Below are 27421 nucleotides of genomic sequence, written 5' to 3' on the forward strand. Positions count from 1 at the left end.
TCCAACTCTAAACTTCTTCTTTTTAAAATATATTTATTTATTTAATTGGCTGCATCAGGTCTTAGGTGTGGCACGCGGGATCTTCGGTGTGGCATGCAGGATCTTTAGTTGCGGTGCGCAGGCTCCAGAGCACGGGCTCCCTAGTTGTGGCGTGTGGGCTCTAGAGTGCGTAGGCTTAGTTGCCCCGTGGCATGTGGGATCTTAGTTCCCCAACCAGGGATCGAACCTGCGTCCCCTGCATTGGAAGGCGGATTCTTTTTTAAAATAAATAAATAAATTTATTTATTTATTTTTTGCTGCATTGGGTCTTCGTTGCTGCACGTGGGCTTTCTCTAGTTGTGGCAAGTGGGGGCTACTCTTCATTGCGGTGCGTGGGCTTTTCTCATTGCGGTTGCCTCTCTTGCTGCAGAGCACGGGCTCTAGGCGCGTGGACTTCAGTAGTTGTGGTGCACAGGCTTAGTTGCTCTGTGGCATGTAGGATCTTCCCAGACCAGGGCTCAAACCCATGTTCCCTGAATTGGCAGGCGGATTCTTAACCACTGCACCACCAGGGAAGTGGAAGATGGATTCTTAACCACTGAACAACCAGGGAAGTCCCTAAACTTCTTATTTTTGATTAAGCAATTCTGAAGATTACTTCTGGTCTAACGGCCAAGATCATCACTCTTTCTTTCTCTCCAAAAAAAAAAAATGCCATTTACAGAAATACAGAAAATGTGATGATACAAAATTTTAAGTTATTAACAAAATAGGAATGCTTCTACTTGGAATTCAATTTTCTATATAATATTTTTACTTTTGGTAGAACATAGCTGTTAACACCTAAAAGTCAATCAGTTCTGGCCATCAGAGTAAATCTAGAGTCCATTAAGATTTTACATTAAAATAAATTCCATTAAGATGGTTGCCTACTATCCCACTTAAATAACCTGTGAATGTAGAGAACTGCCCTTTAAGTATGAATGGGTGGTTTCTTCTCAAATACATACCCAAAAAAGGTCAAAATAGGTTTTAATATATTAATTGCCAAGGTGTCCTCATTCACACACACAACACACACAATAAACAAAAATACCACATCTTTGTGTTCTTGCAGGTACTCGTAACAGCAGTCTACACTCACACACAGGTTATCAAACTTTGTTGATGTTATTTACTTATTTATTTGGCTGCGTTGGGTCTTAGTTGTGGCATGCAGAATCTTTCATTGTGGTGCACAGGCTCTCTAGTTGTGGTTCGCGGACTCCAGAGCACACAAGCTCAGTAGTTGTGGCACACGGGCTTAAGTTGCCCCACAGCATGTGGGATCTTAGTTCCCCGACCAGGGATAGCACCCGCGTCCCCTGCATTGGAAGACGGATTCTTTACCACTGGACCACCAGGGAAGTCCCCAAACTTTGTTGTTTTGAGGGGGTGTGTGCGTGTGTGCAAGTATACTAGAATATCCACTAACCATCCTTCATTACACTCTAAGAGAAAAATGCTTACTGTCACCTTAACTTTCAATATTTATTAAGTAAAGTTGAATTTCTTTTCATGTTTACTGACTTTGTTTTCCTTGGTGAATAACTGCTGATGTCCTTCAACATTTTTTCCCTAATTAGGTTGTTTTTGTTCACTGATGTGTAAGAGATCTTAGAAAGTTAGGCTGGCTATTTATGATACACATATGCAACTACTCACATATTCACTGCCTGCCTATCAAGTGCCAGGCACTGTTCTAGCCACTTATCACAAGTATTTAAATCAACTTTTTGCAAGCATCATTCTACATGGCTACCTGTTCAATACTATATAGACAGAATGCTTAAATTATGTTCTCTTATCAAAGACAAATATTTTAAAAATTATTTATTTCAGATGATTCTATCTTATGTGTTTTCAAGTTTTAATACTTCATCCACTGTGAAGTTTGATCATGTCTGTCTATTTTTCTAATGGGGTGCTTATGTTTTATAATTGATTTGAGCTCTTCACTGTATTCACTGAAAGTATTTTTCCTCCAGCACTTGCCCTTGAAATATATTCATGACATTTTTAAACCTACATAAGTTTATATTGTCAAATCAATCTCATCTTTGGTACTTCTTTTCTACTGCTCCTTCTAAGTACTTCAGCATAAATGACATTAAGAGTTATCTCATGTCCTGTTTTTTTTTTGGAGTTAGACCCAACTTTATTTTTTCAAATAGTTAACCAAGGGTCCCAGTTCTATTTATTAAATAATCTATCTTGGTCTCTAGATTTGAAATGCTACTTTTCACATAGAGTAAATTCGTCTATTCTTTTAATTCATATCTTTTCTTTTGATGTAACATTTACATATGATGAAATGCACAAATCTTAAGCATACAGTAGCTGATTTTTGACACATGCATACATCTCTCTAACCCATTCTTTTGCTTTTCTACTTAGTGTCTCTCTCCTAGTATGAGTTAAATATTTCTCATTAAAAAAAATCAGTTTTAGTTTCACCATTTAACGTTTTACTTAGTACACAATGTGAGGTTTCTAAACTTGATTTTTTCCCTCTGAATGGTTACGAATAAAATATAATCTATCTGCTTAGTATTGGTCTCTGAGATTCTTTTTATTATATATATATTGTTTTCCTATCTAGTAGGATCTATTTTAGCACTGTTCTTTGAATCTGTTTTTGTGAGCCAGTACTACACTATTAGAAAGCACTAGCTGCCCTACACGCATAACTTTTTTTTTTTAGCCACGTGGCTTGCGGGATTTTAGTTCCCCAACCGGGGATTGAACCCACACTCCATGCAGTGGAAAGGTGGAGTCCTAACCACTGGACCACCAGGGATTTCTCCCCATAACTTTTCTTTCTCCAAGTTTTCCCTCTATTCTCATCTGTCTTGGTTGATCTTTTTTTTTTTTTTTTTTTGCGGTACGCGGGCCTCTCACTGTTGTGGCCTCTCCTGTTGCGGAGCACAGGCTCCGGACGCGCAGGCTCAGTGGCCATGGCTCACGGGCCCAGCCGCTCCGCGGCATGTGGGATCTTCCCGGACCGGGGCATGAACCCGTGTCCCCTGCATCGGAAGGCAGACTCTCAACCACTGTGCCACCAGGGAAGCCCTGGTTGACCTTTTTTATACAAGGAAAAAAGTGGAAGTACCTGACCCACTTAGCAATTCTAGCAATTGCAAAAAACAGTATTTAATCCAATGAAAATTACTAAAACTGGCTCCAGATAAAAAGAGAGCAAAAAAAAAAAAAAAAAAAGAGAGTTATTTTCAACCAAATTTGGAGTAACATTTCTACAATGTTACAACTTTATAACATCGCTCATTTTTCTTTTTCCCCTTCTTTCCAACAAATAATATCACTGTTCCGATTACCTTAATTTTAATGATTCCATCTTGTGGTTCACAGTGTTGCTTCAGAAAAAGCTTTAGTTTATCACGAGAAAATAGGTGTTTTCTGCGGCTACAAGGGGAAAAGGAGGAGAAAGAAGAAAGTGTTAGTATCAAAGAATTCAATCTGAACTCCATCATCTCTTTTGAATGCATAACCTCAATTTCAAGCCTAGGAAAAGAAGAAAATTTCATTTTCCAATAGTAGTTATATAGAAGTTACGAGAAACTTCAAATAGAAGTATTTACGTAGAATGTTATAAAATCAGCTTGAGTGGATCTACCATAAAAGTCCATTACAAAAACAGCATACGGGGCTTCCCTGGTGGCGCAGTGGTTGAGAATCTGCCTGCCAATTCAGGGGACACGGGTTCGAGCCCTGGTCTGGGAAGATCCCACATGCCGCGGAGCAACTGGGCCCATGAGCCACAACTACTGAGCCTGTGTGTCTGCAGCCTGTGCTCCGCAACAAGAGAGGCCGCGACAGTGAGAGGCCCGCGCACTGCGATCAAGAGTGGCCCCTGCCTGCTAAAACTAGAGAAAGCCCTCACGCAGAAACGAAGACCCAACACAGCCAAAAATAAATAAATAAATTAATTAATTAAAAAAAAAACCAACAAAAAAAACCCTTTCCTTCCCCCACCCCCTGCCATAAGCACTTTGACCTTTAAAAAAAAAAAAAAAAAAAAACCCAGCATATGCATTTGTTGCTTAGGAACCACTTAGAAATCAAATAAACCTCAAGGAAAATATACCACAGAGTAAACCAAATTTTATAAAATTAGATGATCATTCCTACAAGTATCACCATTAAAATTCTTAACATAATTAAAATTCGTAGACTACCAGATATTATCACATAATACTATGTAAATCAACATTCAAAAGGATATTGTGAATAGAACTGAACATGGGTTTTTATCAAATTCTAAAATATTCTGTATTTAAACATCATATGGCAGCCAACAAATTCATGGAATTAAAATTAAAGAGAGTTAGATTTATTATGATTCTAAAAATACACTATTTTTCATTTTCCCTTGCTCCCAAATTAAAAAACAGCACCACCACCACACACAGAGCAGAACAAAAAAATAACACACAAGTATTTCTGGAAAGGTTCTGGAAAGAAAGCAAATGTTTGAACTGAATTTAAAGTATTCCTTTCAAAAAAAACCAAGTTAAAAGCTTCTATGAGTAAACAAACAATATAGGAGTTTTTAAGTAGTAGCCCTCCCCCAAATATATGTTCTTTTCCTAAACTACAGAAAGGACTATACGAATAAAAGGATCTGAAAAAGGAACCCAGCACCATACAGTAGCTGAGAAGGTAATTATGTTTTGACTATTGACTAAATATACTAGTCCTCAAGAAATGTATTGTCCTACCTGGCACGTATTAGCCATATATTTATTTTTTAAGACTTTTTCGATGTGGACTGTTTTTAAAGTCTTTACTGAATTTGTTACTATATTGCTTCTGTTTTATATTTTTGGTTTTCTGGCCAAGAGGCTTGTGGGATCTTAGCTCCTGGACCAGGGATTGAACCCGTACACCCTGCATTGGAAGGTGAAGTTTTAACTGCTGGACCACCAGGGAAAGTCCCTGTTTTGTTTTTTTGTTTTTTTTTAAATAAATGAAATTAAAATTAAAACTTCCGTTCCTCACTATTACTAGCCACAGTTCCACCATACTGGACAGCACACATATAACCTTTCTATCATTGCAGAAAGTTCTACTTGTCAGAGCTATTCTATCATATCAAGTCTTCCTTACAGGAATATTAACATCTCTTTATTATAGGAACAGTATTATCTTTTATTTTTTGCATCAATAACTCAAATACTTCCTCTTTTCCATATTGTGTGAAGCATATTCCAGACATCATATTATTTCATCTGTAAGTTTTTCAGCATGTATCTTTAAAAGACAATGGCTCTTTAAAAAACATAACCACCAAAGCATTTTGTAAAATGTTATAAATTAGTAACAATAATTCCTTAATATCATCAAATGTCCTTTCAGTGTTCAGATTTAGTTGTTTTGCTTCATTTGTACAGTTAGTATATTTGAATCAAGATCCAAATAAGGTCTGCATATTATGATGGGTTGACCTGTCTCTGAAGGTTCCCCTCTACCTCTTTTTTATTTTTTTAAGTTTTTATTGGAGTATAATTGCTTTACAATGGTGTGTTAGTTTCTGCTTTATAACAAAGTGAATCAGTTATACGTAAACATATAGCCCCGTATCTCCTCCCTCTTGTGTCTCCCTCCCTCCCACCCTCCCTACCCCACCCTTCTAGCTGGTCACAAAGCACCGAGCTGATCTCCCTGTGCTATGAGACTGCTTCCCACTATCTATCTAGTTTACATTTGGTAGTGTATATATGTCCATACATACACTACCCGTCTCTAACTTTGTCCCAGCTTACCCTTCCCCCTCACCGTGTCCTCAAGTCCATTCTCTAGTAGGTCTGCGTCTTTATTCCTGTCTTGCCCCTAGGTTCTTCATGACCATTTTTTTTTCTTTTGGATTCCATATATATGTGTTAGCATATGGTGTTTGTTTTTCTCTTTCTGACTTACTTTGCTCTGTATGACAGACTCTAGGTCCATCCACCTCACTACAAATAACTGAATTTCATTTCTTTTTATGGCTGAGTAATATTCCATAGTATATATGTGCCACATCTTCTTTATCCATTCATCCGTCGACGGACACTTAGGTTGCTTCCATGTCCTGGCTATTGTAAATAGGGCTGCAATGAACATTGTGGTACATGACTCTTTTTGAATTATGGTTTTCTCAGGGTATATGCCCAGTAGTGGGATTGCTGGGTCGTATAGTAGTTCTATTTTTAGTTTTTTAAGGAACCTCCATACTGTTCTGCATCGTGGCTGTATCAATTTACATTCCCACCAACAGTGCAAGAGGGTTCCCTTTTCTCCATACCCTCTCCAGCATTTATTATTTGTAGATTTTTTGATGATGGTCATTCTGACTGGTGTGAGATGATATCGCATTGTACTTTTGACTCGCATTTCTCTAACGATTAATGATGTTGAGCATTCTTTCATGTGTTTGTTGGTAATCTGTATATCTTCTTTGGAGAAATATCTATTTAGGTCTTCTGCCCAGTTTTGGATTGGGTTGTTTTGTTTTTTTGACATTGAGCTGCATGAGCTGCTTGTAAATTTTGGAGATTATTCCTTGGTCAGTTGCTTCACTTGAAAATATTTTCTCCCATTCTGAGGGTTGTCTTTTCATCTTGTTTATGATTTCCTTTGCTGTGCAAAAGCTTTTAGGTTTCATTAGGTCCCATTTGTTTATTTTTGTTTTTAATTCCATTTTTCTAGGAGGTGGGTCAAAAAGGGTCTTGCTGTGATTTATGTCATAGAGTGTTCTGCCTATGTTTTACTCCAAGGGTTTGTTAGTGTCTGGCCTTGCATTTAGGTATTTAATCCATTTTGAGTTTACGTTTGTGTATGGTGTTAGGGAGTGCTCTAATTTCATTCTTTTACATGTAGCTGGTCAGTTTTCCCAGCACCACTTATTAGAGACGCTGTCTTTTCTCCATTGTATATCCTTGACTCCTTTATCAAAGATAAGGTGACCATATGTGCATGGGTTTATCTCTGGGTATTCTATCCTGTTCCATTGATCTATACTTCTGTTTTTGTGCCAGTACCATACTGTCTTGATTACTGTAGCTTTGTAGTATAGTCTGAAGTCAGGGAGCCTGACTCCTCCAGCTCCGTTTTTCTTTCTCAAGATTGCTTTGGCTATTCAGGGTCTTTTGTGTTTCCAAACAAATAGTGAAAATTTTTGTTCTAGTTCTGTGAAAAATGCCATTGGTAGTTTGATAGGGATTACATTGAATCTGTAGATTGCTTTGGGTAGTATAGTCATTTTCACAATGTTGATTCTTCCAATCCAAGAACATGGTATATCTCTCCTTCTATTTGTATCATCTTTAACTTCTTTCATCAGTGTCTTATAATTTTCTGCATACAGGTCTTTTGTCTCCTTAGGTAGGTTTATTTCTAGGTATTTTATTCTTTTTGTTGCAATGGTAAATGGAAGTGCTTTCTTAATTTCACTTTCAGATTTTTCATCATTAGTGTGTAGGAACGCAAGAGATTTCTGTGCATTAATTTTGTATCCTGCTACTTTACCAAATTCATTGATTAGCTCTAGTAGTTTTCTGGTAGCATCTTTAGGATTCTCTATGTATAGTATCATGTCATCTGTAAACAGTGATGGCTTTACTTCTTCTTTTCCGATTTGGATTCCTTTTATTTCTTTTTCTTCTCTGACTGCTGTGGCTAAAACTTCCAAAACTATGTTGAATAATAGTGGTGAGAGTGGGCAACCTTGTCTTGTTCCTTATCTTAGTGGAAATGGTTTCAGTCTTTCACCATTGAGGACACTGTTGGCTGTGGGTTTGTCATATATGGCCTTTATTATGTTGAGTTAAGTTCCCTCTATGCCTACTTTCTGGAGGGTTTTTATCATAAATGGGTGTTGAATTTTGTTGAAAGCTTTCTCTGCATCCATTGAGATGATCATGTGGTTTTTCTCCTTCGATTTGTTAATATGGTGTATCACATTGATTGATTTGCATATACTGAAGAATTCTTGCATTCCTGGGATAAACCCCACTTGATCATGGTGTATGATCCGTTTAATGTGCTGTTGGATTCTGTTTGCTAGTATTTTGTTGAGGAGTTTTGCATCTGTGGAACAGTATTATCTTTTGGTGCCAACAAAGAGCTGCAAGTCATTTAAGTCTTCTATTATCAAGTATAACTTTCCACCTTATAATTCTTTGCCTCACCAATTAAGAAGAAAATGAGTTAATACAACTGTAACCAAGATCTAGCAGAATTATATTTACAGTATAAGTCAAAAAGTAAATAGAAAAGTGAAAAATATTAAATAGGGAATTACATTACGTAAAAAACATATCTTGAACTAAAAACAAAAAAAAAAGGAAAAGGCTCAACAATGAATAAGGAAAACATTGGTTGTCTCAACTATGCTATTCATTAGCCCATAAACTAAATAAATTCAAAAGTTTGAATAATTCATGAGCATTATCTTGGAAATGCTATTTTTCAATATACAATAAAGCGGAGAATGCTCCAGAGATCTTACATTAATGATAGGCCCCCAAAAACAAACAAAAAACTGCACAGACCCATACAGTTTATAGAAAGTAATATACCTGACTCAGGATCCACTCAATATTTATAATATTGTTATCACTTTTCTTTGGACTCATGAGTATATGGGTGGGGGGAGGGCAACAGGGATGAGAGAATTAGTAAAATTATTTTACATAAAACAAAATGCAAGACTGAATCCTAGGTGACAAGTTGATAGCTGGCTGATGATGTCAACTACTTACTTTCAGGTGACTAAGAGACTAACCTCAACAGGCAACAACAGGGATTTTCCTAAAATATATCAATGTAACCTAGAGCCAGTTCTTTTAAATATTAACCATTCAGTACCTCTCTTTCGCACTTTATTTTTTTATTTTTTAAATTTTATTGAAGTAGAGTTGATTTACAACGTTGTGGTAATTTCTGCTGTACAGCAAAGTGATTTGGTTATACATATATATTCTTTTTCGTATTCTTTTCCATTATGGTTTATCACAGGATATTGAATATAGTTCCCTGTGCTATACAGTAGGACCTTGTTGTTTATCCATTCTATACATAATAGATGTATAGAATGCAAAGCATCTACTTATCCCAAACTCCCAATGCATGCCTCCCCGATCCCCATCCCCCTTGGCAACCACAAGTCTGTTCTCTATGCCTGAGTCTGTTTTTGTTTTGTAGATAAGTTCATTTGTGTCATATATATATATATATATATATATATATTTTGTTTTTGCAGTACACGGGCCTCTCACTGTTGTGGCCTCTCCCGTTGTGGAGCAACAGGCTCCGGACGCGCAGGCTCAGCGGCCATGGCTCACGGGTGCAGCCGCTCCGCGGCATGTGGGATCTTCCCGGACCGGGGCACGAACCCGTGTCCCCTGCATCAGCAGGTGGACTCTCAACCACTGCGCCACCAGGGAAGCCCTGTGTCATATTTTAGATTCCACATATAAGAGATATCACATGATGTTTGTCTTTCTCTGACAATTCACTTAGTATAATAATCTCTAGGTCCATCTATGTTGCTGCAAATGGCATTATTTCATCCTTTTTATGGCTGAGTAGTATTCCATTGTATATATATACCACATCTGCTTTATCCATTCATCTGTCAAAGGACACTTAGGTTGTTTCATGACTACCTCTATCTTTTGATTAGGTCACAAACAGGAATTTTTAAACATACTCATTTTTTGTTATTAAACTTCCTCAGAAATGGGCAGAGACTGATCAGATGTTTGTGTCTAATGAACATAATATTACAAATGTGACGTACTTCTAAGCACCAGGCTTCTCAGCTTTGAAAACTGAGTTCTCTCATGAGAAGTGCTTCATAAATAGAATCCTTCTTAATTTTTTAGATGTGAAGACTATCTGGAGTTAGTTACTAAACTAGACAAAGGGCTCATGGTTCACTAGGAATCACATTATCAGTCTATGAGCATATAAATATACATGCATTTTAAAAAGGGAAGCAATCACTCGCTACTACCCATTTGTTCCACATCAAATCTCCTTAACTGAACGTAATTATTCTACTTTAAACTACCATACAGAAGATATGGAATTTTACCTGATTTGTGTTGCTTTAACAATAGCACACTCATACAATTCTTTTTTAGTGGGTTGCACCTTGTACTTGAATAATAAGGGATCAACTGTATCTTTCTTCTTCCTAAAAAGAGCAAAGACACAAAATAAGTTAATAATTTGTTTGGGGGACTTCCCTGGTGGTGCAGTGGTTAAGAATCCACCTGCCAATGCAGGGGACATGGGTTCAATCCCTAGTCCAGGAAGATCCCACATGCCGCAGAGCAACTAAGCCCGTGTGCCACAACTACTGAGCCTGCGCCCTGGAGCCCATGCACTGCAACTACTGAGCCCACGCGCCGCAATTACTGAAGCCCACGTGCCTAGAGCCCATGCTCTGCAACAAGAGAAGCCACTGTAATGAGAAGCCCACGCACCACAACGAAGAGTAGCCCTGCAACTAGAGAAAGTCCGCATGCAGCAACAGAGACCCAACGCAGCCAAAAATAAATAAAAAATTAAAAAAAAAAATTTGTTTGGAAACATGATATTTTACATGAAATCTAGTTTCTAAGGACATACTATAACAGAATCTAATGCATTTTAATTTTAATTATGATTTTATAAGTTACTGATATGCCTCACTATTTTATTAGCCAAAATAGCACAGAGCACTATTTTATGTTAGGTAGGTACTTTAATTACTCATTCAATAAATTTTCCTTGGGTGAAGAAATTAACTCCAGATGAATAAGCAGGCTCTCCAGTTTAGGTTAGATAAATTTATAAACAGCTCTTGGATTTACTTTTAAACCATTTTTAGCTATGTAATCTAAGAGCAAAAGTGGAGATAATGTAGTTTACCCTGTTTCAAGAACTAGCAAAGAGGCTACACATTTAATTCCCACCCCTACCAATTTCTCATTTTTTCTTCTCTTTTGAGGGTATATTCATTCATGCATCCATCCATTCACTAAATAGTTAAGAGCTTACAATGTGCCAAATACTAAAGAATAAGGATTCACTGGTGAATAAAATAGAAATACAGCGGGGAGACAAACAAAATAGACGACAGGGTAGGCGGTAAGTGCTATGAAGGGAATAGAGTGCAGAGTGAAAGGTCTCTATTTCATATAGGGTGATGATCCCTGATAAATTGACCAGGTAGGCCTTCCAAGAAGTTGACATTTAAGCAGAGATCTGAAAAAAATGAGGGAGCAACCCATGAAAAAACTCTTGGGGAAATGAGTTTTTAAAGGAAGAAAGAAAAGTGTAAAGGTCCTGAGGGGAAGGCATGCATGGTTTGCACAAGAAGCAGAATCAACAGGGAGAAAAAGAGGAAGGTTCAGTCAGAGAGGCAGCAGCAAGGCCAGACTATGGGTTATCATTAAGGGCTTTCAATTTTACTTTGAGTAAAGACACCAGAGGAGGGACTTCCCTGGTGGCGTAGTGGTTGGGAATCCACCTGCCAATGCAGGGAACATGGGTTTGATCCCTAGTTCGGGAAGATCTCACATGCCTCAGAGCAACTAAGCCCGTGTGCCACAACTACAGAGCCTGCGCGCCACAACTACTGAGCTCAAGTGCTGCAACTACTGAGGCTCGCGCGCCTAGAGCCCTGCTCCACAACTACAGAGGCCACCAAAATGAGGAGTCCGCACACCGCAACAAAGAGCGGTCCCTGCTCGCTGCAACTAGAGAAAGCCCTCACGCAGCAACGAAGACCCAATGCAACCAAAAATAAATAAATTAATTTTTTTAAAAAAGAAAAAAGACACCGGAGGATTCTGAATAATGGGGTGATAATGATTTAACTTACACTTCAGAAGGATCATTCTGGCTGGGATGAGGGGAACAGAGTGCAAACAGGGATACCAGTTAGAAAGCTAATGCAATAAAACTAAGTGAGAAAAATGTTGGCAGTACAGACTAAGAGGGTAGTGGTGGCAGTAGAGAGAAGTGGTTAGATTCTGGAAAAGCTGCCTCTGTGAATGCAACTGTATATGTAAAGGGGATATAAGTGGGGGTTATAGAGAAGAAAATGATATGGAAGGATGATAAAGAGAAGCACTGGGCAATTGGGTAATGAAAGTAAGATACAGTCAAAGTGATATAAATACAGTACACACACTGCAGACAGTGCCAATCTATATGGATTTATATGATTTTTCTCCAAGAGCACTCAGCTGACCAAAGCTGTCAATTGACTAAATCTCAGAAACTTACAGAGTTTCTTTACTATATGCACCATAAAGTGAATAATAAAGGACAGAATGAATTTTCCCAGGTAAACAAAAGTGGAGTGTATAACTGAATGAAGTGAGCTTCAATTGTTCTTGTGCAGCTGACTAGAATTAACTAGGTAAGTTTCAGTTTTTGCAAATTCTAAGGTGTTGTTGAACCATATGGTTTAGATACATAGCATCCAGTGTATGACTAGAAAGGAAGAGAAAAAATTATTTCAATGGGATATCAGTACCCAATCTGACATACATACATACTTACTTAAATAAATAAATACATACATACATACTTATTTATTTAGGCTGTGCCACATGGCTTGTGGGATCTCAGTTCCCCGACCAGGGATTGAACCCGGGTCTTTAGCAGTGAAAGCGTGGACAGTCAGGGAATTCATACATTTTAAAAATTATTAAAAATCACTTACCCATTTTGAAAAGAACTGTCTTGTGTTTCTGAATCATCACTATCACTGATGATAATAGTTTCTCCATCTATATTGCTGACATGTCCATTAGCAAAACCATTTTGGTGTGATGGAGGGAGGACTTCCAAAATCCTACACTGTAACCTGAAAGAAAATGATACATTTAAAAATGCAAATCACTTGATATTTTATAATCAAACATTTCAGAGCAATCTATTTTGAACAAATGAAAAGCAATTTTGTAGAAACTATGGCTGATTACTATAACCAATTTAATAAAAGAGAAAATCTGTAACATCCAATTTAAGTAAAGGTTAGCTACGATTTAACACAATACAAGACTATTTTAAAAGTCAATTTATCATGATTCTTAGCAATTATATTCATCACTAAAGTTACTGTTTAGAAAATCAAGTACTGGCATAATATCTCATTATACAGATTAGGCCTTACAAGAGTTTTTCAAAGCATTCAGTATTTTAAATTCTGAAATTCTCCTGATCATAACCTTTTTTATTCTCTTTGTAACTTATATTGTGATTTCTGATCTCTGGAAAGCTTCCTATTCACTAACTCTACCCTATTTTGGCTTCCCTTACCTCTGCCTGCTGTATCTGGATTTTATAGGCTGCAATTTCAGACTCACTCACCACAACTGAAATATTTCTCAATCTCATTTTTACTGTGCCAATTTTCAACTGATAAATAATTTAAATTTGCTATAGCCATACAATGGAACATTATTCAGCAAAAAAAACAGGAATGAAATACTGATGCACTCTATAGTATGGATGAACCTTTAAAACATTATGGTAAATTAAAGAAACCAGACGGAAAAGGCCATATAATATATGACTCCAGGGACTTCCCTGGTGGTGCAGTGGTTAAGAATCCGCCAGCCAACGCAGGGGACATGGGTTCGATCCCTGGTCCAGGAAGATCCCACATGCCATGGAGCAACTAAGCCCCTGTGCCACAACTACTGAGCCTGGGCTCTAGAGCCCGTGAGCCACAACTACTGAGCTTGCATGCTGCAACTACTGAAGCCCATGCGCCTAGAGCCCGTGCTCCGCAACAAGAGAAGCCACAGCGATAAGAAGCCCACGCTGTGACAAAGTGGCATGGACATATATACACTACCAAACGTAAAACAGATAGCTAGTGGGAAGCAGCCGCATAACACAGGGAGATCAGCTCAGTGGTTTGTGACCACCTAGAGGGGTGGGATAGGGAGGGTGGGAGGGAGGGAGACGCAAGAGGGAAGAGATATGGGAACATATGTATATGTATAACTGATTCACTTTGTTATAAAGCAGAAACTAACACACCATTGTAAAGCAATTATACTCCAATAAAGATGTTGGAAAAAAAAAAAAAAAAAAGAAGCCCATGCACTGCAATGAAGAGTAGCCTCCCACTCGCCGCAACTAGAGAAAGCCGGAACGCAGCAACGAAGACCCAACGCAGCCAAAAATCGATCAATAAATAAATTTTTAATAATTTTAAAAAAAAGATTCCATTTATATGAAATATCCAGAATAGGGAAATCCATAGAGACAGAAAGTAGATGAGTGGTTACAAGTAGTTTGCCCTTTTGCTTACATGTTTTCAAAATACATTTTTGCATTTACAGCCAAAACAGAATCATACAATTCCAGAAAGACAAACAATATATTCAGAGCTGATTCATTTTGGGAAGCTGGTGGATTTTTACAAGGTAATTGCACTTATTTTCATTAGTGTACATTTTAGCGTATGCTTGCTTATATTCTCCTTTAGGAGAACATCTTTAGTATCCCCAACAAAGTCTAATATTGCTATTAGGCACAGAGAAAATCAGGACCATGGATTTCCTGCTAGGAACTTCGCACTATACACTAATAGAAGAAACTAACTGGTTCCACAGCACCCTGAGGTTTAAGAATCAACAAAATGTAGACTATATGGGTGAATCTAAAACTCTCAAAGCATCTTATCTTCCCCCCTCAACTCACTTCCTCTCACTCTGAGACTTATACACATTCAATTAAAAGTATCATATATGGGGACTTCCTGGTGACGCAGTGGTTAAGAATCTGCCTGCCAATGCAGGGGACACGAGTTTGAGCCCTGGTCCAGGAAGATCCCACATGCCGCGGAGCAACAAAGCCTGTGTGCCACAACTGCTGAGCCTGTGCTCTAGAGCCCATGCTCTGCAACAAAGAGAAGCCACCGCAATGAGAAGCCCGTGCACCGCAACAAAGAGAAGCCCCTGCTCGCTGAAACTAGAGAAAGCCTGCGTGCAGCAACAAAGACCCAATGCAGCCAAAAATAAATTAATTAATAAAAAAAGTATCATATATGACTCCCGAATAATTTGCTCCTAAAAAAAGAATTGATTAAAGAGAGAAAAGACTCAAATTACTAAAACCAGAAGTAAAGCTGGAAAAGATTATAAGAGAATACCATGGGCAACTATATGCTGACAAACTGGATAACCTAGATGAAATGGACAAATTCTTAGAAACACACAAATTGACTCAAGAAGAAATAGAAAATCTAAATGGATCTGTAACTATTAAGAGGGTTGAATCAGTAATCAAAAATATCCCAAGGGCTTCCCTGGTGGCGCAGTGGTTGAGAGTCCGCCTGCTGATGCAGGGGACATGGGTTCGTGCCCCGGTCCGGGAGGATCCCACATGCCGCGGAGTGGCTGGGCCCATGAGCCATGGCCGCTGAGCCTGCGCGTCCGGAGCCTATGCTCCGCAACAGGAGAGGCCACAACAGTGAGAGGCCCGTGCACCGCAAAAAAAAAAAAATTAAAAAATAAATAAATAAATAAATATCCCAACAAAGAAAAGCCCAGGACCAGATGGCTTCATTGGTGAGTTCTACCAAACTTCTAAAGAATTAATACCAATTTTTCTTAAAATCTTCCAAAAGATTGAAAAGGAGAGAACAGTCCTTAACTCACAAGGTCAACATTACCCTGATACACAAACCAGACAAAGATATGGCAACACATATAAAGAACTCTTAAAACTCAAAAAAAAGAGAAAAAATCCAATTCAAAAATGGTCAAAGAACCTAAATAGACACTTCTCCAAAAAGGACACAAATGGCAATAAGCACATGAAAAAAATGCTCAGCATCATTAAGTCATAAAGGGAATGCAAAATCAAAACTGCAATGAAATACCATTTCATACCCACTAAGATGGCTATTATTAAAAAATATGGAAAATAAAGAGTATTGGGGAGGATATAGAGATATTGGAACCCTCATGCATTACTGGTGGGGATGCAAAATGGTGCAGCTGCTGTGGAAAACAATATGGCAGTTCCTACAAAAATTAAACACACAATTATCATATAACTCAGCAATTCCCCTTCTATGTATATACCCAAAAGAACTGAAAATAGGAACTCAACAGACACCTGTACGCCAATGTTCACAATGACATTATTCACAATAGCCAAAACACAGAAACAACTCAAGTATCTATCAACAAATGAATAGACTAAAAAATGTGGTATATACACATACAATGGAATAGTATTAAACCATAAAAAGGGATGAAATTCTGATACATGTTACAACACAGATGAACCTTGAAAACATTATGCTCAGTGAAATAAGCCAAACACACACAAAAACAAATATTGTATGAATCCACTTACACGAAGTATCTAGAATAGGCAAATTCATGGAGACGTAAAGTAGAATAAAGGTTACCAGGGGCAGGAAGGAGGGAGAAATGGGGAGTTATTGCTTAATGGGTACAGAGTTTCTGTTTGGGATGATGAAAAAGTTCTTGAAATAGTAGTGATGGTTACACAACACTGTGAATGTACTTACTGCCACTTAATTATACACTTAAAAATGACTACAATGGTAAAGTTCATGTTTATTTACCACAATTAAAAAAAATTTTTTTTTGTCCTAAGAGAAAAGCTGAAGAAGGCCCAATTACCAAGCCGACATTGGTAGCAAATGGAAATGGTGTCAAAAGAACTGCAAGCTAACTTTCGCCACTGGCTGACAGAAATAAACCAGTGTTTCTAAAGAGGAACAACTATAGGAAATTATATCAGGCAATTATGTAGTCTAATGGTTAAAAGGTTCTGTAATTTAGTGACATGAACTGCACGAAAATAAGGAAGGAATCAAATGGACCCACTTCTGAAGGGCCTAGGTATGACATCCAGGGGTCATATGGCTCAGGGTTCCAGGAGGTGATAAAGGAAGCTTTTCAGTGAACCTGTGACAAGGTTCTTCAAGTTAGAAAAAGAGATAGTTTTCACTTGGCAGAGTCCAGGTGAGTGCCCCTAAGTGGCAGCAGTGGTTGTCATCAGAGAAAAAGTAAACGGGTCTACGCTGGGCACAGGAACGGTTGGTGTGGCGCCTAAAATGGTCTGACAGTCCATTGAAGGGAATAGTCTATGATCCCAGTAGGGCCCACAGAGCTACAATAATTTAAGAACTAATTCATTTAAGACTAACAGAAAATTAACAGAAATACAATTCTCTGACAGAGGAATAAGGGAGAAGGAAACCAGTACAGCTTAGAGACATTGTCTATAATGTAGTAAATGTTTTATATATAAATTATCCTGGTTATTTTCAATGCTACTATTAACTTTGTACCACACCCAAACCACAGGTCAATTCTTGCTAATCTAATCAAGGCTAGGCCTCTCACTGGTGCTTAGCTAAACTTCAGTTAACTGCAAGATGTCAGGTCAGCACGTTCTAACAGATTTCCAAAGAGACTTAGTCTATGTCTTTCAAATCCACTTGCTACAATTTCTTGGTCCTAGGGAGTCCAAAGAAGACTGGGGGGTGTAAAAAAGGTTAAAGAATCGCGAATCAAGACCCAGCTAGTGGGTCTTGGAGAGTACAGAAACTCTAAATTAATGTTATGCTCCATTCTTTGAGGACAGAGTGGAGACTGACAATCAAAGACAGGTCCTTATTATTATTAGCGTTCCTGTGTGCCAGATAAGTATATCACTTTCACATATTTCTCTCCTCATATCAACTCTGCAAGGTATACGTTTTTCAGTAGATGAAATTCAGGGTCAGAGAAGTTAAAGCATTTGTTTATGGTCAGACAACCAGTAACAGTACAGCCAAAACTTTTAACTATTTGGCTCTGAAGCCCATATATTTTCTAATCTTCCACTCTACTACTGGAGTTGAGGGGTAACACAACACTATACTGACCCAAGGGTATTTCAGAGCTTTAAGTCCAGGTAGTCAAGAGGCACTTTGGGAGCCTCTCCAAAACACATTTCAAACTTAAACATGTTTCAGAGTGAAAGCAAGTCTGTAGAACAGCAGCAAGCACAGAATGAGGCTAGAGCAGAAGTTAGCCATAAATTTCTAATAGTGACCAGCTAAACATGGAAATAGCCTTTTATGAGAATATTCTAGAATGGTATATATATCTCCCCCCAAAAGTTGTTTTTGTTTTAATAGTCATTTAACAATAGTTATAGTTCAATTTATATCTCAAAATACAAATTCATTAAAACAAAAGCAAATTCTAGAACTGAAACATATGCAGAATATTTGCAAGGCATTTGGGTAGAAGATAAATAATTAACAGCAAAAGGAAAGAAGAATAGAAACCTGGGGAGGCCTACTTGACATAAAAGGACTGCCCCTCTCTGTTTGGGTCTCTAAAAATAGAATATGCTGAATCTATGGCATGCTTCACATCTGCTCACCTGTGCTGCCTCATTAACCTTTTATTTTCTTGTAATACAGGTGCCAAGAACATTTATTTTTAAAATGCTATGCTTGAATAATTACTTCAACTTTATAGGTAGAAACAGAGTAAACCTACTTAATTTGAAGTTTAGAGTTAAAAAAATTCAAGTTAAAGAGGTTAAGTGATACCTCATTTTAAATGGAGGAAACTAGACCACTCAAGTCTGCCTACTTCAAACAAAAAGACTGAATTATGTTGATTACTTGTCAGTGGGGAAGAAGCAGTCAGAAAACGTTGCTTTGTTTGTAACCTCTCACTTTTTAGACAAACTGATCAGAGCAGCTCAAAGAATGTTTCATTTTGAACTGTTCTGAGACTCTTTATGGACCAGAGAACCACATCTTCTTATTTCTCCAGTTGGCATTTGACCTATTATAAGCCTAAATATCATAAGACAACTAGAATCATTAGATTCTTGCTAAAAACTAAATCTGTTATTAAAAGATATATATAATACAAATAAAAATCTTTGGAAAGAAAATTCTAGATATAAGATATATGGGTTAAATCCTACATATCTCTAAAGTTTCCAACATCTGGATATTATCAGTATACTGTTTAAACCCTTTAGTATTCAAAATTATCATCTTAAAGCCACATGAGTTAGTTTGGTTAAGGTATCAACCAAATTAATGAAAGCCTCACCAAAATACTTTAAAATTCCAATTGGTGTATTCAAATTAATAGATATTCAAAGTGTTTGCGGTCTCAGCTTTATGTTGATCTGACATACTGATGCCAACAGAGATGATACCCTCGTGAGGAGGCAAGACAAACACACGCAGATCAGAGAAAACAAAAACATTAAATATAATGAAAAGCCACCACAGACTTAGCAGCAAGTGACTTCTGTTTCAAAATGATAATAGAATTTTAGAACACTTAACTTGGACTCAGTGTGAAGGATGGATAGCAAAGGAAGAGAAGCAGGCTTCTTGCCTTTCCTCTATCTTGCTGCCATCCTGAACAAGGAAAACAATGGTCACAACCTTGGGATGACAGAGCAGAAAACAGGAAAAAGCCTGGGTTCCTGACAACTTTGTAGACCTGCCCTAACACTACAACTTAAGTACTTAGTTTTACATGAGAGAGAAATTTCTATTTTGTTAATGCCCCTAAAGTTTTTCCTATTATAGGCACCCAAGTCAAATTCCAGCTGAGGAAAAGCAATATAAGCAATGTATTAGGTATACTAGGTATTTCTATTAAACAGTAATCAGTTTATAACCTGATCTATGTTAAATTTATTTTGAGTCAGAGTACCGCATTCTTCAACTCAGCCAAAAATGCTGAATAAGATTTTCAAACTTGAAAGTTATCGTGTCACTGGCAATACAGATTTTTTTCAAGTCATATTTGTTTCAGAAAACAAAGTCTGAAGTAGAAAAATAAATTTAACCACCTATGATTTGTGGGTGTGGCATAAGAGCAACATGAGGGATCCCTGCAGTGACAGAAATATTCTGTACTGTGACTATATTAATGTCAATATCCTGGTTGTGATACTGTACCACTGAGGGAAATTCTGTATTATTTTACAACTCCATGTGATTCTACAGTTATCTCAAAATAGAAAGTTTACTTTAAAAATGCTAATGATAAACATTAGGAAAATATCAACTCCAATTAAAAGCATTCACATCACGGGGGAAAAAAATCAATAAAAGACGAAAGTAATGTATATGTATCACTAAAAAGCTACAGTAAATAATGACGTATTTTTGGCAGGATAGCCATACAGCTCAATAGAAGGGAGTCCAGAAATAGACCCAAAATTCCATTTATATTCATATTCTGGAAGGGGCAAAATTATAAGGACAGTAAACAGATCAGTGGTTGCTAGAGTCTAGAAGATGAGGGCAAGGGGTGACTACAGAGAGGCACAAAGGCCACTGGAGGGAGTATGGGTTCGATCCCTGGTTGGGGAACTAAGACCCTGCAAGCCATGCAGTGCAGTCAAAAAAAAAAAAAAAAAAAAGGGCACAAAGGAAGGTAGTAAAAATGTGTGATGGGTTACACGACTATGTATCAAAAGTCAGAGTCAGAGCTACACAATAAAAAGGATAAATTATATCATAAGGAAGTAATATACTTTAAGCCTTATTAATTTAGACTACTTAGGATAAAGGCCTATCTGAATATAAGTTATTTAATTTAAATTATCCTTTATCTTAAAAGTAAAACATTTATTCCTTTTCTTAAAACAATATATACGAAAATGGCTAACTGAAGTAGGTCTACTTGTTAGAACTTATTGAAGCATAGATGGGTCCTGCTATACTTATCAGAAGACTAGCCAGAGAGTTCTTCGTAATGCAAAAACTCCATAAAGGGTGTCCTTTTCTATAATTTGTTTCCATTTCAACTATAAACATAATAACAATTCATCTTAAAATGCCTATTTTTCATGGAAAGAAGTTCAATATATTGTTGTTCTCTCTTACAATGTGGGATAACCAAATCAAATAAAGTCAGATGATTTATGTACATCAAAATACAGTGCATAGGGCTTCCCTGGTGGTGTAGTGGTTAAGAATCTGCCTGCCAATGCAGGGGACACCGGTTTAAGCCCTGGTCTGGGAAGAGCCCGCATGCTGCGGAGCAACTAAGCCCGTGCGCCATAACTACTGAGCCTGTGCTCTAGAGCCCGCGAGCCACAACTACTGAAGCCCACGCACCTAGAGCCCGTGCTCCGCAACAAGAGAAGCCACCGCAGCTACAGAAAGCCCGCGCACAGCAACAAAGACCCAACACGGCCAAAAGTAAATAAATTAAATAAATAAATTTATGAAAAAAAATACAGTGTACAAAAAATAACTACAAGAATTTGCAAAGAAATTATTATATAACTAACAAATTAAGATGACAAAATTATACTTATTACTTCCGGCATTCTCGAATTTTTTGAGCTGGAAGCTCAAACAAAATAACCCGAATATTTTCTATTATCCTTATGGTCAATAAGCATTCTTAATATGACAACAATGAAATCAACATGCTGACTGACTGACTGACTAGAAGTAGATAAAGAAAGATACAAAAACATCTTTATAAAGATAAACGGTAAACATCAGCCCATTCTAATGGCCAATCACAGCAAATGATTAATGGAGCACTAAATTAATTTAGCATTACAGTACCTTTTATTCATTCTATTTCAATGTTGGTGATATATTCACTAGTCAAGTAAGACTTACCCTATGCCCTTTTTTTCCAGCTTTATTGAGAAATAATTGACATATATCACTGTATAAGCTTAAGGCATACAGCATGATGGTTTGATTTATACATATTGTGAAATGATTACCACAATAGGTTCAGTTAACATCCAACAACTCATATAGTTAAAAAAAAAAAGAAAAAAAAATTCTCCTTGTGATGAAAATTCTTAGGATTTAATCTCAACAACTTTCCTATATATCATGTATCAGTGTTAACTATAGTCATCATGTTGTACATTACATCCCTAGTACTTACTTATAACTAGAAGTTTGTACCTTTTGACTACCCTTCCTCCAATTCCCCTCCTCTCTATGTCCTCTTAATGTATTTATCTTATTTAGTCCTTCATTAGTCCTTCATATGTATTTTACTTATCTTTGCCCTACAAATTCTATTCCTACTACCAACAGACTATATAATGCTTGAGAACAATAAGTACTAATGCTTTTCTCATATTTGATTATCTGCTTGCATCTAACACAGTGGTTTTTCAGAGAAGACACTGAATTTAATTGGCTAAAACAAAAAATGACTCAAAACTATCCCATCAAGCTTTATTTTCTTTACAGCACTAATCAGTATCTGAAATTATCCTGATTTGTGTTTTTCTCTCTTGCACTTGAATATAAGTCCCTAGTCCTTGTCTTATTCACTACCCTCTTCCCAATACCTACAATAGCATTGAGCACACAATGTTTATTGAATGAATCACAAAAAATTTGGCTTTGTGTATACCTTAAGTACTAAATCAGAATATTCCCTACCACCTCTAAGAAAAAGTCATAAGGGGCTTCCCTGGTGGCGCAGTGGTTGGGAGTCCACCTGCCGATGCAGGGGACACGGGTTCTTGCCCCGGTCCGGGAAGATCCCACATGCCATGGAGCGGCTGGGCCCGTGAGCCATGGCCGCTGAGCCTGCGCTCCGCAAGGGGAGAGGCCACAGCAGTGAGAGGCCCGCATACCAAAAAAAAAAAAAAAAAGAAAAGAAAAAGTCATAAGTAATTGCATTTTTCATCCCTGGAAATTGTTCCAAAAGATAGAAAAACAATAAATAAATAAAAATTCTGGGACTTCCCTGGTGGTCCAGTGGTCAAGCACCCACCTTCCAAAGCTGGGGACGCGGTTCGATCCCTGGTTGGGGAACATGCCATGGGGCAACTAAGCCCGTGTGCCACAACTGCTGAGCCCGTGTGCTCTGGAGCCCCCGCGCCACAACTAGAGAGAAACCCGAGCGTCCCAACAAAGATCTTGCATGCCGCAACTGTGACCCGATGCAGCCAAATAAATAAATAAAAATAAATACTTTAAAAATCCTATGAAAAAAATAATTTTAAAAATTCTATTTTTCCCCATGCTTGCAGTCACCTTTTGTTGCCACTAGATAGCATTCTTTCACCTGCAAGCAAAATATTTGAAAAGAAGAAAGCTTAATCAGCTCAGAATGCAGAAGTAAAATAATTAAGGCACCCTCTGATGAGCACAGTGGTTAAAAATATAAATAGCAGGAGAACCTGTTTAAATGAAGGAGCTTTTTTCCCTTTGAATCAATGATCATAAAATGATGCTGATTTTCAGACACTCAACAATATGGATCACTCAGAGTGAATGATCAAAAGCGTAATCTAACCACATTATATACAATCCTATGTTGCTTCACACTTTGAAAGAAATTATAAAATGCGCAAATAAAGTGAAAAGCAAATAGTGAGTAATCAATAAGTACATTCAATTTATCATCTTTCCATCCTGCTTAAGGGCTATCTTTTAGTATTTCTTTCACACTCATTCCGCCCACACAGAAGCACTGCTTGTGCTTGATAACTTCATCACTTGTGACCTTGGGCAAGTTTTAGTTAATTAAGCTCTGTGTATGAACTCCTCAACTGTAAAATAAGCAAATGAGCACCTATCACATATGGCTGTTGCGGAAATTAAATAAGATAGTATAAGTAAAAAGCTTAGAACAGTGCCTGGCATACAATAAGCTCTCAAAAGTTTACTGGTATTGTCATCATCTCCCTAAAATGACATACAGTGAACTCTGAAGAACAGTGACTGTGATGTAAGAAAATTAGGGACTGGCTACAAAAAAAGATGAGTCATCACAGCTGGCAGGCTCTTCACTTGTCCCTGACAAGCACAGGAAGGATCTAACATTTACTGAGTGCTTTATGTGCCAGGCACTATGCTGGGCTCCTAAAAAATATTAACCACTGTGACAGACTGTTGCAGGTATGGCCCCCACTGAGTCATAGGCCTCCTTGACCCCCCCGCCTACACATTAAGTCTGGATTTGCTCATGTGACTTGCTTTGGTCAATGGAACACTAGCAAACATTGAGCAAGCTGAGGCTTGATACGTGCTTGCACATTGGAGCTTTGCCTTCTCTTGCTGCTGGGAACTCTATTCCTACCCTGGGAACAAGTTTGAATTAGCCTCCTGAAGGATAAGAGAGGCCACATGAAAATACCCACCCCAGTCTGAGGCCTTTGACATGTCAGTAAGGCTAGAGTAAGCGACCTAGACAATACAGCCCCAGACAATAAGAGCATTCCAGCCCACTATGGAATCATGAGACTATTGATTTAGGCCACTAAGTTTTGGGGGTGGTCTGTTATGCAGCAAAAGCTAACTAATACAACCGCTATACGAATGTAGATATTACTTGCTTTACAGATTAGTAAAGAAGATTCCCAGAACGAGTAACTCAGTTTGGCTCCAAAGGCTTTTTCCACCATACCAAGCCACATCTACATGCTATACTCTGAGGTTCTAGATTAAAAGGGTATCTCTGGGGACTTTATTCATTAACCCTTATTTCAGCAGTAATCTTTCCTCTCTACCAGGAGTCAGCACACTATGGCCAATGGGCCAGATTCAACTCACTGCCTGTTTTGTGTGGTCTACGAGCTAAGAATGGCTTTTACATTTTTAAGTGGCTTAAAATAAAAATAAGAATATTTTGTGACATGTGAAAATAACATGGAATTCAAATTTCAGTGTTTATAAATAATTACTAGAATACAACCATGCTCATTCATTTATTGTCTATGGCTGCTTCTGCACTATAACAGCAGAGTTGGCTGGCTGTGACAGAGACCATATGGACATTGAAGTCTATAATATTTCCTATCTGGCCCTTTATTTTTTAAAAAGTGTGCCAACCTCTACTCGGAATTATTCTCTTGGCATGTGTTTTTGAGTTAAACATAGGATTTTGCCTGGCCTTTAGTGATGAGCAGACTTTTTTTGTACTTTTATCTCTCCTTTTCCTTTCATTGAAAATTATTTTAGCTTATGTCATTTCTCTTAGATCTCTTTTAACTTTAGTCTTTGGACAATCTCTGAATTTGTCTAAGAAAGGCAGATAACCCCATTTTATTTATTTATTTTTTGAATTTTATTTATTTTTTTATACAGCAGTTTCTTATTAGTTATCCATTTTATGCATTTTAGTGTATACATGTCAATCCCAATCTCCCAATTCATCCCACCACCACGCCCCCGCCGCTTTCCCTCCTTGGTGTCCATACGTTTGTTCTCTACATCCGTGTCTCTATTTCTGCCCCAGATAACCCCATTTTTAAAATGGTTAGTCAGAACCACTGTGATCTTATATTGGCCGAATGGAACAGACCATAAAGGAGGTAGAAGATGATGTAGGAGAGAGATTTTATTCAGAAGACCTCTAACTTCCCAGACCTGAACCTGTGTAATAACCATGTAGAAATGGACTTCCCTTTTATTCCTAACAGGGATTTCAGGACAGAAGTAGCTATACTATATATATAGTCTATTTATAGACTATATATATATATATATATATATATATATATATAGTATATATAACTATATATATAGGTGCAGTATATATAGTATATATACTATATATATAGCTAGACTATAGTCTTCTCTCTTTTGTGAGATTCGTCTCTAATATTCTCCTGCCATAGTGAACTAAGAACTTCAGGACTACTACTAGTCTACTTCACCATCCTGCTGCTAACCAGTTCAACGAGACACAAATTGAAGTAAACATTGTTTTCCTTTTATAATAGAAAAGAGGTGAACCTTAATTTACTTGCCATCCCCCATTTTTATCACTTTTCTTACTACAGTAAGACTCCCACAATAAAGACCTTAAGTCCTGGTAGAGACTCAGCTGACTCTTTGCACTTGGTATTAGTGCAGAGGATCAATAAAGAGGTTGCCATAGAAACCAACTACCCTCCTCCAACATTTACCATCCAAAGACTTTTGAGAGGCATTAGGCAAATCCTCCTAATGGCCAATGCAAATTTGAAGGTCCTGAGAACACTGAAGAAAATGAATACATTTGTATGATCAGTCTAAACTTCACTGAACTGTTTTGTTAAGAATCGAGCAGTTGAATCCATAAATATTTACAACAGAAGCTTTATATGTTATTTGAATTAAACACTTTAGAAAAACAAATTCATTTTCATTTATTTTTGTGGCTACTTAATAGGGATTTTTAGGATATAAAAAGGGTTTCCCAGGATGGCCTCCAATATATATTATTATACAAGTAAATAAGGATTCTAAATTTTAACTGTTCAACTTGCAACAACAATCCAGCACTCAGTCAGGCTGTAAGTCTGGGTCTCTGATACATACAACAATATATATCTAAAGAAGATTCTAACTAGGAATTCCAAAGAAAGAACAGCTGTCCCAAATAGCCTTTTTTTTTTCTATTAATAATTATATCATCAGTATACTAGGGTCATCAGGAACTAAAGACTGAAACAACAATTTGAGGATGTTCCTTAGGTCTCTCCTTGGCTAAGAACCAGGAATTTTGACCTTAAAAGGGCAGTAGTATAAGCTGACCAATAGAAAGTCTTCTATTTGAAAGAACTATAATAAACTTAATTAATATACATTGTTAAAAGTTATATATTATATCTGCACCTAAATAAGAAGCCTTCCTCTTCAATCCTTTCTACTAATTTATATTTTTCTCTGTCTTCAAATTTCTAGTCAAATAACCCTTTTCCAAAACTTCTCCTTGGATTAATCCCACCTGGATCCACTCACTGGTATCCAAGCATGTATGTTTAAATCAAAATAACTGTACTGTTCCTCACTTACACCTTTTATGTTCATCTTATCTCCTCAATATATTTAGTATTTCCCTTTGTCCTCAACATTAATGCATTTTAATTCATTATGATTCACTAATATCATTTAGGTTAGCAATACAAAAAGCAGCTCAAAGATTAAAAAGTCCATTTTCTCATTTCCAATTCTAATATATAATAAGTACCTACTCTCTACATTTTAGGTTTTTATGCTAATTTTCTTTTATTCATTAGACTAAAGTGCTTGAAGCATTCCACCAATGCAACATAGAAAGCCACAGGGACTATACCTTGATATCTGAACAGATAAGAGCTCTAGGTGGCTGGTCTCTATTTGATGCCAAAATTGATATCAGTTTGTAAGATTAAAAAGAATTTCATAATCTTCATTTTACAAGGCAGTTCTAAAAACAATACTGAACTGTAGTATCTTATGCTTCTTGACTAGATAGCATTTCTAAGTGTTAAATCTAAATAGTATGGGTATAATATGTGGGAAAATCTAGCTATCAGTGAAACTCCGGTGCAAATCCAATTCTGCTATTGTATTGATTTAACCTACATTGGAGAAAAGGTCTGTCATTAAGTCATAGGTCAG

The 27421-nt window shown here is 37.3% G+C and overlaps 1 protein-coding gene across 2 annotated transcripts in view; it reads right to left on the reverse strand.

Moving 5' to 3' along the window:
- Window positions 1–27421, reverse strand: part of BAZ1A (bromodomain adjacent to zinc finger domain 1A) — a 94011-nt gene that overhangs the window by 45358 nt on the left and 21232 nt on the right. For both annotated transcript variants that reach the window (XM_004269959.4, XM_033428358.2), the window contains 3 exons: window positions 12743–12886; window positions 10118–10219; window positions 3354–3441 (listed from right to left, as the gene is read on the reverse strand). In XM_004269959.4, coding sequence (XP_004270007.2) covers window positions 3354–3441; window positions 10118–10219; window positions 12743–12886 — 334 coding nt within the window. The remainder of the gene's footprint in view (window positions 1–3353; window positions 3442–10117; window positions 10220–12742; window positions 12887–27421) is intronic.

The sequence above is a fragment of the Orcinus orca genome, chromosome 2 (assembly GCF_937001465.1).
Source record: "Orcinus orca chromosome 2, mOrcOrc1.1, whole genome shotgun sequence".
NCBI classification, from domain to species: domain Eukaryota; kingdom Metazoa; phylum Chordata; class Mammalia; order Artiodactyla; family Delphinidae; genus Orcinus; species Orcinus orca.